The sequence below is a fragment of the Hakea prostrata genome, chromosome 9 (assembly GCF_041222555.1).
Source record: "Hakea prostrata isolate BN-2017 chromosome 9, UWA_Hpros_2, whole genome shotgun sequence".
Lineage (NCBI taxonomy): Eukaryota > Viridiplantae > Streptophyta > Magnoliopsida > Proteales > Proteaceae > Hakea > Hakea prostrata.
Genome location: NC_142608.1, coordinates 46,114,974 through 46,129,796, shown reverse-complemented (window position 1 = coordinate 46,129,796; position 14,823 = coordinate 46,114,974). Strand labels below are relative to the sequence as shown.

The 14,823-nt window shown below is 36.0% G+C and overlaps 1 protein-coding gene across 1 annotated transcript; it reads left to right on the top strand.

Annotated features, from left to right (window-relative positions):
- Positions 1–11,845: 11,845 nt before the first annotated feature.
- On the top strand, positions 11,846–12,892 carry JAZ8 (jasmonate-zim-domain protein 8). The gene is made up of 3 exons (XM_089169498.1): positions 11,846–12,060; positions 12,162–12,258; positions 12,391–12,892. The coding sequence occupies exons 1-3, from the start codon at positions 11,945–11,947 to the stop codon at positions 12,583–12,585; spliced, it is 408 nt and encodes a 135-aa protein (XP_089025624.1). The 5' UTR covers positions 11,846–11,944; the 3' UTR covers positions 12,586–12,892.
- The last annotated feature ends 1,931 nt before the right edge of the window (positions 12,893–14,823 follow it).

Genomic DNA, 14,823 nt, shown 5'->3' with positions numbered 1-14,823 from the left:
ACCAGGATTAGCCCTACCTTGGAATGGAAGCAGCCGTGTTTAGTTTCTTTAATTTATGTTTATGAAGATACACTTTATAAGTAAGAGAAAGATGTTAGCTTAGTTTGATTACTTCTTTTCTTTCATTTCTTTTGGAAATCGGTTGTAATCTTCTTTTTAGTTTTTGGACTACATTTCCGTTGTAGTTGTGGAGTGACTTTTCCGCACACTCTAAATTTTGATTTATATAGTGATATTATTCTTTTTGCACTCTGACTATGTTGTTTTTCTCTTCTTTTTATCTTGATCTCATTGTTTATATAATATTACTTTGATTATATCTTGTTTATGATTATGTTATTGTATATGAGGGAAGATGATTTCTTCGATACTTAATCTTCGAGGCTATGGCTCACACACTCGGGTATGCCAGATAGAGTACCGGCTGAGTGCATGTGACAATTGAATTGTTCTTTGCTCTTTATTGGTATTATATGCATTTATTATCACTAATGGCTAAACTGTGGATCTTGTGATGTGGATCGCACCCACGGGTTGTCGTGCGGGACCTATACTGACGGGTGGGGTGTGACAATAATAATGTAACAACTTCATATGAATTTAAAAACTGATGCACTTAGCTCTTTTTCAATATTGATCTCTAATTCTCTCCTAAGATATAGAGAGAAATCATCATTGGCATGATCATTATCCTAGTCGTCTTCCCTTTGCTCCTTTTACATCATTTCGATTTCTCTTCCTTGTCCATTATGCACAACAATATAGCAAGTAAAAGGAGAAAGGTCAAATAGAGAAATAAGGCATATGAAGAAGGTTTAAATCTACGCACTGACGAGGAAGAAACCAAAGTCCACGCACTAGAAGCTCCTTGAAATGCAAGCCGATAATTTCATCACTGGAGGCCCTCAGTAGAAGAGAGCTGCAATTGCAATTGATAATTTCACTGGCAAGGGTATTATGCTTCAACACCGACGAGTTAGACCAACATCTTGCTTAAGGCCTAATGAAATCAGCCTCATAATTCCTCACGGCAAAGGCTCAAGACCTACTTCTGATTTATGATTGAAGGAATAAAAACCAACATCTTCCAGAACACTCATGGAATTTAGCTAATGAATTTCCTACCCTACCTCCAGCTAATGAAGACAGGCTTTGAGCTAGGTAGGTAGCTAGAGTAAGTGACAAACATCTGAATTGACATAACTACAAACTTGAGTAACCTAAGAAAGATAGACACATAGTGATTGTGGTTAGAATGGAAGCAAAGAATTAAAGAATTGTCATTTCTATGGAAAAATTCAAGCATTGTTTGTTTGCTGGAATAAAGGTGGTGTAGAGAAAAAAGGCTTGGATAAAAGTTTGAAATAAACAATTTTTTTCCAAGAAATCTCAAAGTGTGGATTGTTTGGTTCATTGGGGTGAAAAAATTGGCAAAATTAAATAAGCTTGTATGCTGATGTGACAGACTAACTTTTTTACCCTATACCTTTTCAATCCCACAAAATATGTGAGATTTTGTGAAAAAATGTGAAAAATTACAAAATGCAACCCACATTTAACATTTTCCCACAAAATCCCTTCATTTTCTTTCCTTCTGCTCACACCATTACATATGAGGCTCACATGTTTATTTTTTTCACCCACGTTTACAAACAAATAATGCCTCAGTAAATCAGAAATGGAAGAGGTGATAAGATGTCAAAGGCTACCTAATAGACGAACGAGAAAAGATGATCAATAAAAAGATACATAGTTTGGGATTTTAGAATCGACGTTTAAGAATGGAAGCTAAGATTAGGGCTCTTGAACTTTTCTCCATAGAGAGCTGCTAAGTGAAGGAATGAAGGATTCAGAAACTTCAATACACCAAGTGAGAAGAAACAGTGCCATATTGGAGCATGTTGGATGTTAAGCCCTCAAGAAAAATTATGAGCAGAACTCTAAAAGATTAAGTATTTACTATTTTATCCTCATTTAGCTTAATATTCTCAACTTATAATCACGGCAAGCATTCGGATTAGGTTCAGCGGATTTTATTTACCCAATAAATCTCCTTAACCGGTTGGACTGGACCGGGTTTAGGAACATAAGATAAGCCCAATTCATGACAAAATTATTTGTCTTTTTGGATAACGTAAAAATTAAAATCAGCCGCTACTGAGACAGCCTTGCCCTACCACATTTCAATTTTCAAGCATATCGACATCATCTTAAGAACGTGCACGTGAATAAAATCTACTTGGACCAATAAAAACACGGAGAAAAAGTAAGTTATGCATCACGTGCCTCTTTATATATTGAGAGATGTTTGCATTTTAGGATTGGCTGGGACTCATCCATTATTTTGATTCAATCCATTATTTCAGATCTTCTATCCCTAAAGAAAGAGAAAGTATGCATATTTACATAGAACACATTAAAAAAAAATGAATTAACCAAATTTGCCTGATGTAGAGGCAATCAAGAAAGGTGCATAAGTAAATATATGCCCTACAGAAAAATGGGCTAAGCCAACCATCTTGCTGCTTATCTCTCCATCGAATCAAATTAGCCAAAAGTGGGTGTTCATGAGCCCATGAACCAATTTTGCTTGCACAATGGTCCTAAACAAGAGTCCAAATAGGAACTCCACGCTGGTTTATCTCTCCATGGCGAATCAAACTCTAAGATAAGAGGTTACCTAGGGTAAGTCTTGTGTGTTTATGAATAAATATGGTTGTTGTCAAGATTCAATATTCAATTTGAATTCAAATTTAACCAAACTATCAAATTGAAAATTTTGTTTCAAAACTTAAATTCAAAAATTGAATTCAAAAATCAAATTCAAACCATACGTCCGTTAAGTATCCACTTTTTTTTTGGGGGTGGGTTTGTCTCCATGTGAAGTTGTGATGGTAAGCCCTTAGTAAACATACGCAATCATCAACGAATAAGTGCACTTTGGTGTTGTTATAAACCAAGTTTGGACAAGATGTCCAAATAGAAACATCCACGCCCAGACCGATAAACTATTCATACCAAAAGGTTTATAGTCCATTGTTGTAAACGTTGGTGTGAAGTGTTGTTGGGGGTGGTGGGTGTTGGTGGGTTGTTGGGGTGGAGGGTGGTGTGGGGGGGGGCTATTCTTGTGGGTGGTGGGGGGGTGGGGCTTAAAGGCGCGGGGAAACCTTGATTTATAATGACTGAGGGCGTTGGGGGGGTGGTGGGGGGGGGGGGTGGGGGGGGGGGTGGGGGGGGAAACGTAATTGGCATCAGTAGAGCAGCTTTGTTCATACAACCGCACCATTTGGTTTCCACGAGACTACTATCATTGTGTTTGAAGGAAGAAAAAAATATATAAAAACCAGCTCTAATACCATGAAGGATGCAAAAAAAAAATAAGAGGTATGTTTTTTTGGTGGGGTGGTTTTTTTTTTTTTATAAATAAATATGGTTGTTGTACAAGATTCGTTTACAATATTCAAATTTAAATATAGATAATCTCTTAACCATCCCATCAAATAAGTGGAGGATTCGTTAAACTGTGAAACGTTACTTTGCCATAATGTGATGTGTTTCCAATGCCAATAAAAAGTAACCCATCCAATGGTATTTAACATCCAGAAAACCGCTAAATAAAATGCGTCCCAAGCTGAAATATCACAAGTACCGCCTCGTCCCGGACCGTCGCAAGGAAAATTATAACCAAAATCCTTTTTATCTGGCATCAACTTAGAACCACCTGCATCTAAAGCACCTTTTACTAAGATCAATGTAGTTGTATATAAACCTAGAGCAATCGCATGATGAACCAAAAAGTCTTCAGGACCTATTGTTAAGAATAATGAATTACTATTCTCATTAATAGCATTTAACTAGCCCGGCAACCATATGCTTTGGCCCGCATTGAATGCGGGGCCATTGGTTGAAGATAAAAGTACATCGAACCCGTATGAACTCCTACCATGAGCAGATTGTATCCATTGGGCAAATATGGGTTCGATCAAGATTTGTTTCTCCGGAGCACCAAAAGCGAGCATGACGTCATTATGAACATAAAGTCCCAAGGTATGGAACCCGAGAAAGAGGCTAGCCCAACTTAAATGGGATTTGATAGCTTCTTTATGGTCTAACATTCTTGCCAATACATTATCCTCATTCTGCTCCGGATTGTAATCTCTAATAAAGAATATCGCTCCATGAGCAAAGGCTCTTGTCATGATGAATCATGCGATGTATTGATGATGAGTATATAACGCGGCTTGAGTAGTAAAGTCTTGTGCTATGAATGCATAAGCAGGTAAAGAGTACATGTGTTGAGCTACCAAGGAAGTAATAACCCCTAAAGAGGCTAGAGCGAGGCCTAATTGAAAATGAATCGAATTATTAATTGTGTCATAAAGACCCCTATGTCCATGTCCCAATTGCCCCCCCCGAGGAATATGTGCTTCTAAAAGATCTTTCATACTGTGCCCAATGAAGTTAGTTCTATACATATACTAGCAACGAAAAAAATCAGCACAATAGCTAAATGATGATGTGCAATATCGATCAGCCATAAACTTTGCGTTTGTGGATGAAATCCCCCAAAAAGAGTTAGAATGATAGTCCCCGCTCCTTGGGAGGTCCCAAATAAATGACTACTGGAATCGGGGTTTTGGGCATAAAGATTCCACTGACCTGTAAAAAGTGGGCCTAACCCTTGGGGATGCGGTAATACATCTAAGAAATTATTCCATCGAACGTACTCTCCCCTAGAGCCGAGAATAGCGACATGAACTAAATGCCCTGTCCAAGCCAAGGAACTTACTCCGAAGAGTCTTGACAAATGATGATTGAGACGAGATTCGGCATTTTTAAACCACAAAACGCTTGGTTTCCATTTCGATTGTAGGTGTAACCAACCCCCTCCTAAGGATATGGTAGAAAGAAAAAAAAAAAAAGAAAAGAAAAGAGCTCCATTATAAAGATCATCATTAGTGCGTAAGCCGATTGTATACCACCATTGATAAACACCAGAATAAGCGATATTCACTGGGCCGAGAGCGCCCCCTCAAGTAAAGGCTTCCACGGCCGGTTGACCAAAATGAGGATCCCAAATTGCATGAGCAATAGGTCTTACGTGTAAAGGGTCATGTACCCATGACTCAAAATTTCCTTCCAAAGCTACATGAAAAAGATTTCCGGAAGTCCATAGAAAAATTATTGCTAACTGTCCAAAGTGAGAAGCAAAAATATTCTGATAAAGACGTCATGTAACTTCATCTTTAGCCACTGGCGAGGTGGGCCCCCCTCTTTCAAAGTCATGTAACTTCATCTTTAGCCAATGGCGAGGTGGGCCCCCCCTCTTTCAAAAATAGGTTGATCAACGCACTACTTGGATGTACTTGTCAAAGTTTGTTGGAGATAAATACAATGCATTAAAATCTCTAATTTTTTAAGCTGGGGGATAGGGATATTAATATGCCTCAGCGAGAGTCGAACCCATGACATCTTCACTAAGAGGTGTTGATTTCAACCACTAGAACAGCTCTACGTTAGCAATTGTTCGTCCAATTTTATGTTATGGAATAAATTTTGCTCTCATCAAATATCTCGATTATATTATTTGCCACATTTTTTTCAATTATAAAAAATGAATATTAATGATTTGATATTCGACAATGTTGTGGGCTTTTCATGAACATATCTAATTATACATAAATACATTGCACATTGTACTTAAATCTTATTTCTAGTTCATTTTTAAATTTAATTCCATACTCATTTAAGGAATGTGTAAAACATTTGAATTTTGAATGTATTTGACGAGTCATGATTGCGTTGAGCCATCAAATTCAAGACCGCTATTGTGATCCCTTTCTCACTATAAACTATTTAAAACTAACTTCTACCAAAAAAGAACTTCTTCTACTACAAAATAACTATTTAAAATTTCTACAGATATGGTGAATGGTAGAATCTTCTGTTTTCTATATAAGAGAATAATATAAATCATGTAAAAAATTAAGAAAGAAAATTTGTGAAGCACCTAAAATATGACAAAAAAAAAATACAAATTATATCAAATGGGTAAAGACAGCTTAAAATGTCTCTTAAATTTGTATAATGATATTTTTGGTTAACAAACTGCATTAAGTCATAGTTATATAGATAATCACATAATTCCTATGTTGTCATCAATATCAAGTAATTTTACAATAATGTCCTTAGAAAAATAGAATTCTAAATTTCATCTGCTTGAGTTTATTCTTCTTTTTCTTATTTTCTGTTCTTGATTTTATATTATAAGATACAGAATAATACAACTAAAGATATATTCGTCATTTGTCAAACTAATTAATGAAAGATGACTATTCATTTGACATAGCTTTAGGATCTATATATTTTTCACTAATTATCTTGTAACGGACCTGAAATTTTTGCTAATTAAATTAATTAGTTTCAATATAATTAGCGATTCTATGATCAGATTGAAATTGAATTACAAAAGTCATTTTCAAATCCAGATCTGAAGCATATTAGATCAATACCTTACCAGATTCAGACCATTAAATTTTAACATAAATAGGAAGAGGACCCACTCTTGATGGATCATAGTTTGCATTACTGGGTTGATTTCAACATCTAAAGCTTGATGACATAGACAACAACAGTCAGTGGATGATGTGCTAGGATGATAAATTCCTTAAGTTGTTGTCTCTCACATCAAATCACAATCATGGTTTATAGTGCATATACTATGAAACTTGCTCATGAGTATCTATATTAGTCGATATATCTCTCTTATTCTTTTTTATTATTTTTTAAAGCAAAGTACAAGATTGTTCAAAATTATATCAGTCAATATGAGACGATGCAATCTTAAAAATCACTTAATCAATACGATATTCGATGCTGATACTTTAAACTTTGTTTTAAAACATAATAATCGAGCTGGAGAAAACATGGTTAGTTGACCATTTGGAAACAACTCCAAAATTAGAGATAATAGTTCACTTTTTTCAAAATAGAAGTAGGGACAGGCCTCAGCGCAATTGTTCTGTAAATTACAATTGTAACCTAAAATCAAAGTACTAAAATAGCCCATAATAAAAAAATTATTGACATAAGGCTCGAGGCAGAGTTACCCGAGGCCAGGGCAGTCGTGCACCCCTAACAGTGCTAACTCCCCCCCCCCCCCCCCCAATTTTGTGGAATTTCTTCTTTCTCTTCTCAAATTTTGAATTCTCTACCTCCTTTCTCAAAAAGTCCTATTTTTATGTGTGAAATACCATAATTTCATTTTCTCTATTTTAAAAAAAAACTTCACTTTTTCCCCCTTTAATCGTCTTTTCATGTGTGAAATACAGTGATTGGACCCATGTTAAATATTAACTCTACTGCTGAACAAGAAGACTGACTAGAAAAATTATCTTCAAGACTTCCGTAACATGTCTTCAGTGTCAAATTATTATTATTATTATTATTATTATTATTATTATTATTATTATTATTATTATTATTATTATTATTATTATTTTCCTTTTGATAAAGCTTCCATATCAAATTCACACTTTCGTGTAGATTAAAAGAGAATAAATACCTTTAACAAAAAAAAAGGAAAGGAAGAAAGAAAAAAGGAGACTAAATTACAGAGCTAATACAATAGGGACAACGACCCTCATCTAAATCCCAGACTGCCAACCCCTCCTCACCTTTTATAGTCTTTTCAGCATATGTTGGATATTCTAAACGTTTTTTAATATAAAATTATTGATGCGCTGTGCTTGCTTTCCATTTTAAAATAAAAATAATTAAGCCAATAAGACAGTGCAAATGATAAAAAAGAAATCTAATCATATATCTGTCGGTGATCAAACAACAATCAATTCCCACAGTTCAATTTTTTGTCAATTTTTTGTCTTCGTTCAAAAAAATTTATAAATAAATAATTTAGTTTTTGTCTTTTGTATTACTTTTTTTATTTTAAGAACTGATGTACGTTAAGGCCAATTTACGCATACGTTGACCACATTCTCAAGACGTAATTTTTTAATATATAAAATTTAAATATGCAATAAAAGTATTTAAGATATTACACGTTATTGAATTACAATTAAACTTAAAGGTGTCAATTTATATAGATTTAGATGGTCCAATGTATAAACAATTGATAATGATAATGCATTTAAGGATTTTTATTTGCAGTAGTCGCTGCTGGTTGATGCCAACGATGGTGATCACACCACGTAACCAAAGTAAGATCAAATAGTAGAAAATCAAATGGCAAGAATTTTTACTTGTATATATTAATTTTTATTTTTATATTTTAAGGCTTTAAATTTTACTAATTTATGAAATCGAACCCCTCATCTACCCGACTCCCGTCTTCTCTCCTGAAAATCTTATTGTTTCATTGGAGAAAAGAGGTTGAACAGAGGAAATGGAGACACAATCGAAGCTATACCATCTCAGAAGGATTTGAACTCCATTAGCTCCATGGTGCTTTTTTTTACCTCCGAAAATCAATACAAAGCAAAAACTACAACACAGCTAAATCGTTTCGACCACCAGAATCATTTTTCGATTTCATTAAGAAGAAAGATAGAGAATAGATAGAAATATTGCTGGAGGATTTGTATTGGCTTTGGGGAGTTCGCCAGAGAAACGACAGTGAAGGCTTGGGTAGTCTTCCCTTCCAGTTCATCTCCAGGGCTCGTCGCCCAAAACTTCTATTTGACATAAGCAAGAACTTCATTTGATTTCTTTGTCGAGTGACTGAGAAGAGAAACTAGTTTCCTCTGCCTATATTGAGACAGAGAGAGAAGGAAGGAGGAAGGAAGTTTCTTAACGGAAAGAAGAAGAAACGAATGAAGCTTGGTAGTTGCGTAGGAGCTAGGCATGAAGCTAACAGAGTTCAAATCCGAGAGGAGACGGATTTGGAAGTCAAGTAGCTAGATGAAGGTTTGATTTTGTAAATTAGTAAACTTTAGACCCTTAAAATATAAAAATAAAAATGAGTATTTATAGGTAAACCCTTTGCTATTTAATTCTCAAATTTTCAATCTTACTATTGATAACGCATGGCTTTTCACACGCAAGCTCTTTCTATTTTGATAACATGAAAACTAGGTCAGATCAAGTCTTATTCATCAAGAAGAATTTATATATATATTTTTTTCCAATTTTAATAATTAAAAAAATCATCTAAATCGAATAAAAGTCAAACTAATGATATTGTTATTTTTTAAATATTGGCTTGGGTGGTAAATAATAATTATGAACCTAAAACATGAATGCAGAGTGACTTGTATCCATGTGAGAAAATTCCAAATGACTGGCGAAAGAAATCGAATGAGAGAATTCCAACTCGTTTAAAATAGTTTTTTTTTTCCCATTTTAAGATATGTCAATAAGAAACTTAAGTTTTTGTTTATAGTAATATTTTAGAAAGAGGTTATGAAACTCATAATGGTAAAATTATATGTTGCACCGAGTTAGAATCCATCCTTTACCTGTGTTGTGCTTTTCTTACATCCTTCATCACATATTTAGGAAAGAGGAGTAAATAAACCTCTGGGTCCATGGGGAAAAAATCCTGTTGTGCACATCTTTTGCTCTGCCGTGCAATTTTTTATCAAATTGAAGGTTGTGGTTAAATGCTTGATATTAAATTAAAAAAAAAAAATCAATAGTCTTTTACTTTTTTTTTTTTTTTTTCTTTTTCTCAAACACTTACTTGGTACATAAGTCTACGGTTGGTCATAATAGAGTGAGGTGCACTGTATAGCAAATGATGTTTTAACCTAATCCTTTGTTAGTATCAAAAGTAAATATTATTCTTAAATATGTAATTGAGAAATGTGTTAATTGTATAATCAATATAAAATCAATGAAGAAGATGTAAGATCTAGAAGGAACAAGAAGAGATTACGTGGTTTGGCTAGAGGCCTACGTCTACGGGAGAAAGGAGGCTACTGTTTTCATTAAGTTTTAGGGTTTTACAATGATCCACAATTTATAGGCTTATTTCCATTGCCTTACCCTCTCTACCTGGGTACGGGTATGATCCGACCCAATACAATTTAACAAAATGTAAATGGAACACAAAATTCTCTACATAAAAGGATAGGGGAACCGGACTCCAAAATCAAGTCGGTTAAGATTCAAATATTTTCTTTTGTTGACTAGATATGTGGTGAAGGTTTATGAGAAAAATACAATCCTCTATTCTTACTAGGGGGTGTCAATTTATAGCCTGAACCGTTAAAATCGAACCTGCACCGGCTGTTATAGCCTGAACCAGTCCGAATTGAACCTTAATGGTCCGTAATTGGGTTGAGGATTGTGGAGGCCGCACCAACTCAAAACCGAACCCGTTATAACCTGTTTTGTAATTTTATATTAAATAGTATTTGAATCATTATATTACCATTAGGTAATTGGTATAGACAATTAAAAAAATTAAGCATGAATTCAAAGATCAAATAGTCATTTTACTACTTAATTATCTAGGTTCTTGATTTCTATAGAATGGTGGGTTTTTTTTAATGGAAATTGTCCAATAACAATTTTGCTTTCCATATAATTTTCGCTTTTGTTGTAAGATGCTCAATTGTTTCTTCTTGTTCTTTTTCTTACACATCATAAACTATTAGTCAACCCGAACCTAAACCGTTAATCAGTCCAAATCCAAACCACACCAAACCGAAACCGGTCTGAAACCGTTATTTTGCTAATAAGTCGTGTTTGGGTTCGATGTTTTTCAGTCCGAAACCGTTAAATCCAGCCTGAAATCGCCCCAAACCGCACCGATGACACCTAAGGGTGTCAATTGCGTACTGAAACCGTTTAACCGTACCGAACCGCGCCATCTAAAATTGCACCATACCGTACCGTTCAAAATTCGGTACGGTACGTACCGAATTGGTACCGTACCAAATTAAGAGATATAAATTGTAATTTTACAATTAAAATACTTTACCTTTTCCCCATCCCTATTTTCTTATTTCAAATTTTTATTTCATCATTCACTCATCTTTTTAGATTTACTTGTTTTGTCTCTATTAATTAGATTTATTTGCTTTATCTATGTTAATTTCAAATTATATTGATTGGTTGATCACAATTTCATTAAGATCTTAATGAACTAATAACCAAATTGGCATAAGTTCATTCGTACCAAAATTGTACCGCACTAGATACTGGTGTTTAAACCGTTTTCCGTACCGATTTAATACCGAAACCATACCGAACCATTTTTGTAAATACCGAAACCGTACCATACCGTTTAAATTCGATACGGTACGGTTCTGGTTTTCGGTATTCAAAGTTAGTACCGTACCAAAACCATACCGATTGACACCCCTAATCCTTACGAGTAAAAGATCCGGACTTCAAAATTAAGTTACTTAAGTTAATTTTTTAAAAATCTTTTTTAATAAATAAGACTAATGAAATTCCTGGTGTGGATTACAAAACCCATCAAACCAAATCTAATAAATTACTTGCAATCCATTGGTTACAGAAATCCATCAAAACCAAACCTGATTGATTATTTAGAAACTAATTTTTGTGTGGAAACTGGAAAAGTAATTTAAAGTTTTGGGATTCCTCCCAGGTCAAGCCATTTGAATTGCAGGAACACTATAAAAATAAAAAGCACGTGGGAAAAAGCAGACGACCCAAGACGGAGAGATATGAAACTATGAAACAATAGAAAACTAAAACACATGTTCCACGTGCTTTATTGATACTTCGTCACTAACTGAGTTTTCGTCTTCATCTGTCTTTTCTGCATTTCAAGTTTTCAATGTGTAAAAATAACCTCCCCCAAACCCTTTATATAAATTCCTCTGTGAACCTTCCCCACCTCTTCCTATTTCTCTTTCTGTAGGTTATCCCCCCTCAGACACAACTATTTCTCCTCTTTCCCACTTTTTTTTTTAATTTTTCTTTTCTGAAACCAATTCTACTGAGTTCCATGAAAGAGATGACTCTTCCACTCTCTGTTAGAAGAAACTGCAACCTTGACCTCCGGCTTCCTCCGGCAGGTATGGATTTCCTTCCGGAGACGCCAGGTTCCGGCAATGGTAACATGTAAGTCATCAGATTCTTGTACTTATATATTCTTCATTTTTGTTGTTTAATTCTCTCATTTATATATCTAAATTGATTGATATCCTTTTTCCATCTTCAAGGACTGAGAGATCTTCAATGGAGACCCCACAACAACAACAACAACTCACCATCTTCTATAATGGGCGTATCTGTGTCTGTGATGTTACAGAGCTTCAGGTATGTTGATCATGGACATCAAAGATTAAAACCATGTACAGATTTCTAGTTGATTTAAAATTGAAAAAGAGAAAATTTTTTTTCCCCTTATCCTGCTTTAATTAGGATTGATTAATTGTTTGTTTCATGTAGGCTAGAACTATCATATGTCTGGCAAAAAGAGAGATGGAGGAACGGATGAACACGCCGAGATCGGCAGAGCCGGTCTCGCCATTGCAGTCGCAGCTTCAAAGTCCAGCAGGTCTGTCAATGAAGAGATCACTGCAACAGTTTCTCCAGAAAAGAAAGAATCGAATGCAAGCCACTTCTCCTTACCAGCAACAATGATCATGGAGAACAATAGAGAGCATGGTTCATGGTTCATGGTTATCTCCCCCTCTAATGTATTCTCATCTGGGAGATCATGAGCATGTTGATGAAGAACAGATAACAAGTATTAGTAAATCATACATATATTAGCATGTATTTGCAGGGTGAGTAGTCTCAGGTATCAAGTAAAGCTAAATCAGATTAATGTGTTTATCTAACTTCTATTCTACTTTATTTTGGTGGGTGAGAGTTGCAATCTACAACTAATTCTAGAATTAATCGAATTCAGATTTTTTTTCTTTGTTTGATTTAAATTCTATCTCCAATTGGGTAAATTAAATTTCAATCCTTTGGTAATTAGTCAGTTTTTCTCCAATGGAAATATATGTAAATCGTATCAAGTAATTTCAATTTTCAAATAACTGTATGCTTATGGTTCTTGTATGTTTTAATTTTTATATTCTCTCCTAATTTTCTTTTTTAAATGACTGTAAGCTTATAGTTGAGGGCAGTGTGCAACTGTACTTGATCCCTTGGTTGTTTATACTTTATAGTTTATAGCATGTACCTCCAGTGACAGTTTAACGAATTCCGTAGCCCTTGGTGTCCTTTATCTTGCAGGAAGGATTTAGTCCCAATGATTTTATGATAGTGTGGCCTTGCGGGAGGGTTTTTTGACCCCATTGTCATTGTCTTTGAAGTAAAACTCAAACCTCCCCGGCTTGGACGCAAAGTTTCTAAAATCCGAATACTCTATTCTCGTGGGTAGAGGATAACTAACTATCCCCTGGTCAATCAATATAGAGTTTGAAACCTTTACTCGTAGGGTTAGAAGGTTGTGCTCCCTTCACATTACTTCCCTGTGCACAGTTAGGAAGGTCCCACCTTTGAGCATTGATAAGGTGTGCGAGATATGGGTCCCTCCTAAATATATGGTAAAGAGGTATGAGGAGAGCATAGTCTTTTATCATTGCGGGGAGATGATCCCAACTCATTAATGTGCAGCCTCCATCATACATTCGAGGGGGAGGGGGAATCTACCAATTCAGTTCAAAGGTGGGCTTTCCTCCTTAATGTGTGGCAAATAAGACATTAAGTTAACGAAATCCTTTATCCTCAACGATAGAAGACGCCAAAACAATTGAAGTTTGCATAGGAGTCTACTTCAAAATAATTAGTGGAAGCTAGGTTAGTCATTTTTTTATAGGGACAACTTAGTCTCTCACTTCCCAAGGTCACCACAGATCCTACAGTGACGTGCGTTCGTCCATTGTTTGCCCAGGAATCTTATGTAAATCAATAAGTAAAATTGAAACACTGCAATTTGGACATAAAGTTTTCAGAAGCGAATCTTCTACCCTTGAAGGTAGAGGATAATGCACTTCCTTTTGATGGAGAACGCATAAAGTTAGTAGCATATTCTACCCTCAATGGTAGAAGATCCCAACTCAAGTTTGCATGGAATTCTACTTCAAATAATTAATGGAAGCTAGGTTAAACCTTTTTTAACTATGGACGACTTAGTCTCTCGATTTTTAACGATTATTTGTCTAACATTTTTACGTAAATCAACAACCAAAACTGAACTACCAAAAGGGTTGATTGACATGTTGGTCATGACTAACTCTTCTTAGTAAAGAGGTTAATTATAATACAATTGCTAACGCCGAGCTGTTCTAGTGGTTGAAACCAACACCTCTTAGTGAAGAGGTCGTGAGTTTGACCCTACTGAGGCATATTAATATCCCCATCCTCCGGCTTAATAAAACCCCTTTATACCAAAAAAAGAATTATGATTCAATTATCCCGTGGTACGTGTAATAATTTCCATCCTCATATATAAAAAATTCGTGGGTTAAAGCAAGAAAAAGCGCCCGCAACTCCTCCACGCCGCCGCCCCACGGGGCGTGGGGGGCCGCGGCCCCGCCCCGCCCCCGGCGCCCGCCCCCCCCCGCCCCCTTCCTCCCGTTCTCCGCCGTCCCCGTTCCCCCCGCCCCCGCCGCCCCCGTCCCGTTCCGCCTCTCGTCCCGTCCCCGTTCCGTCGCCCCGTTTTCCGTTCCCCGTTCCGTTTTCCCGTCGTTTCCCGTTCGTTTGTTTCGCCCCCGTTTCCGGTCTCCGCCCCTTCGGCCCCTCGCCCGTTCGTCTCCGCCGTCTGGTTTCCCCTTGTCGGGGCCGCTTGTTTTGTTTCTGTTTTTTTTTTTTTTTTTCTTTTCGGCCCTTGGTGCGTTGGTGGCGGCGTTTTGGTGCGGGCCTCCC

What these genes read in the sequence shown, in the direction of transcription:
- JAZ8 (XM_089169498.1), top strand. Translation starts at nt 11,945, where the DNA reads ATGAAAGAGATGACTCTTCCACTCTCTGTTAGAAGAAACTGCAACCTT. An exon ending in GGTTCCGGCAATGGTAACAT is followed by an intron (nt 12,061 to 12,161) that starts GTAAGTCATCAG and finishes TCCATCTTCAAG; the next exon opens with GACTGAGAGATCTTCAATGG. An exon ending in GTGATGTTACAGAGCTTCAG is followed by an intron (nt 12,259 to 12,390) that starts GTATGTTGATCA and finishes TGTTTCATGTAG; the next exon opens with GCTAGAACTATCATATGTCT.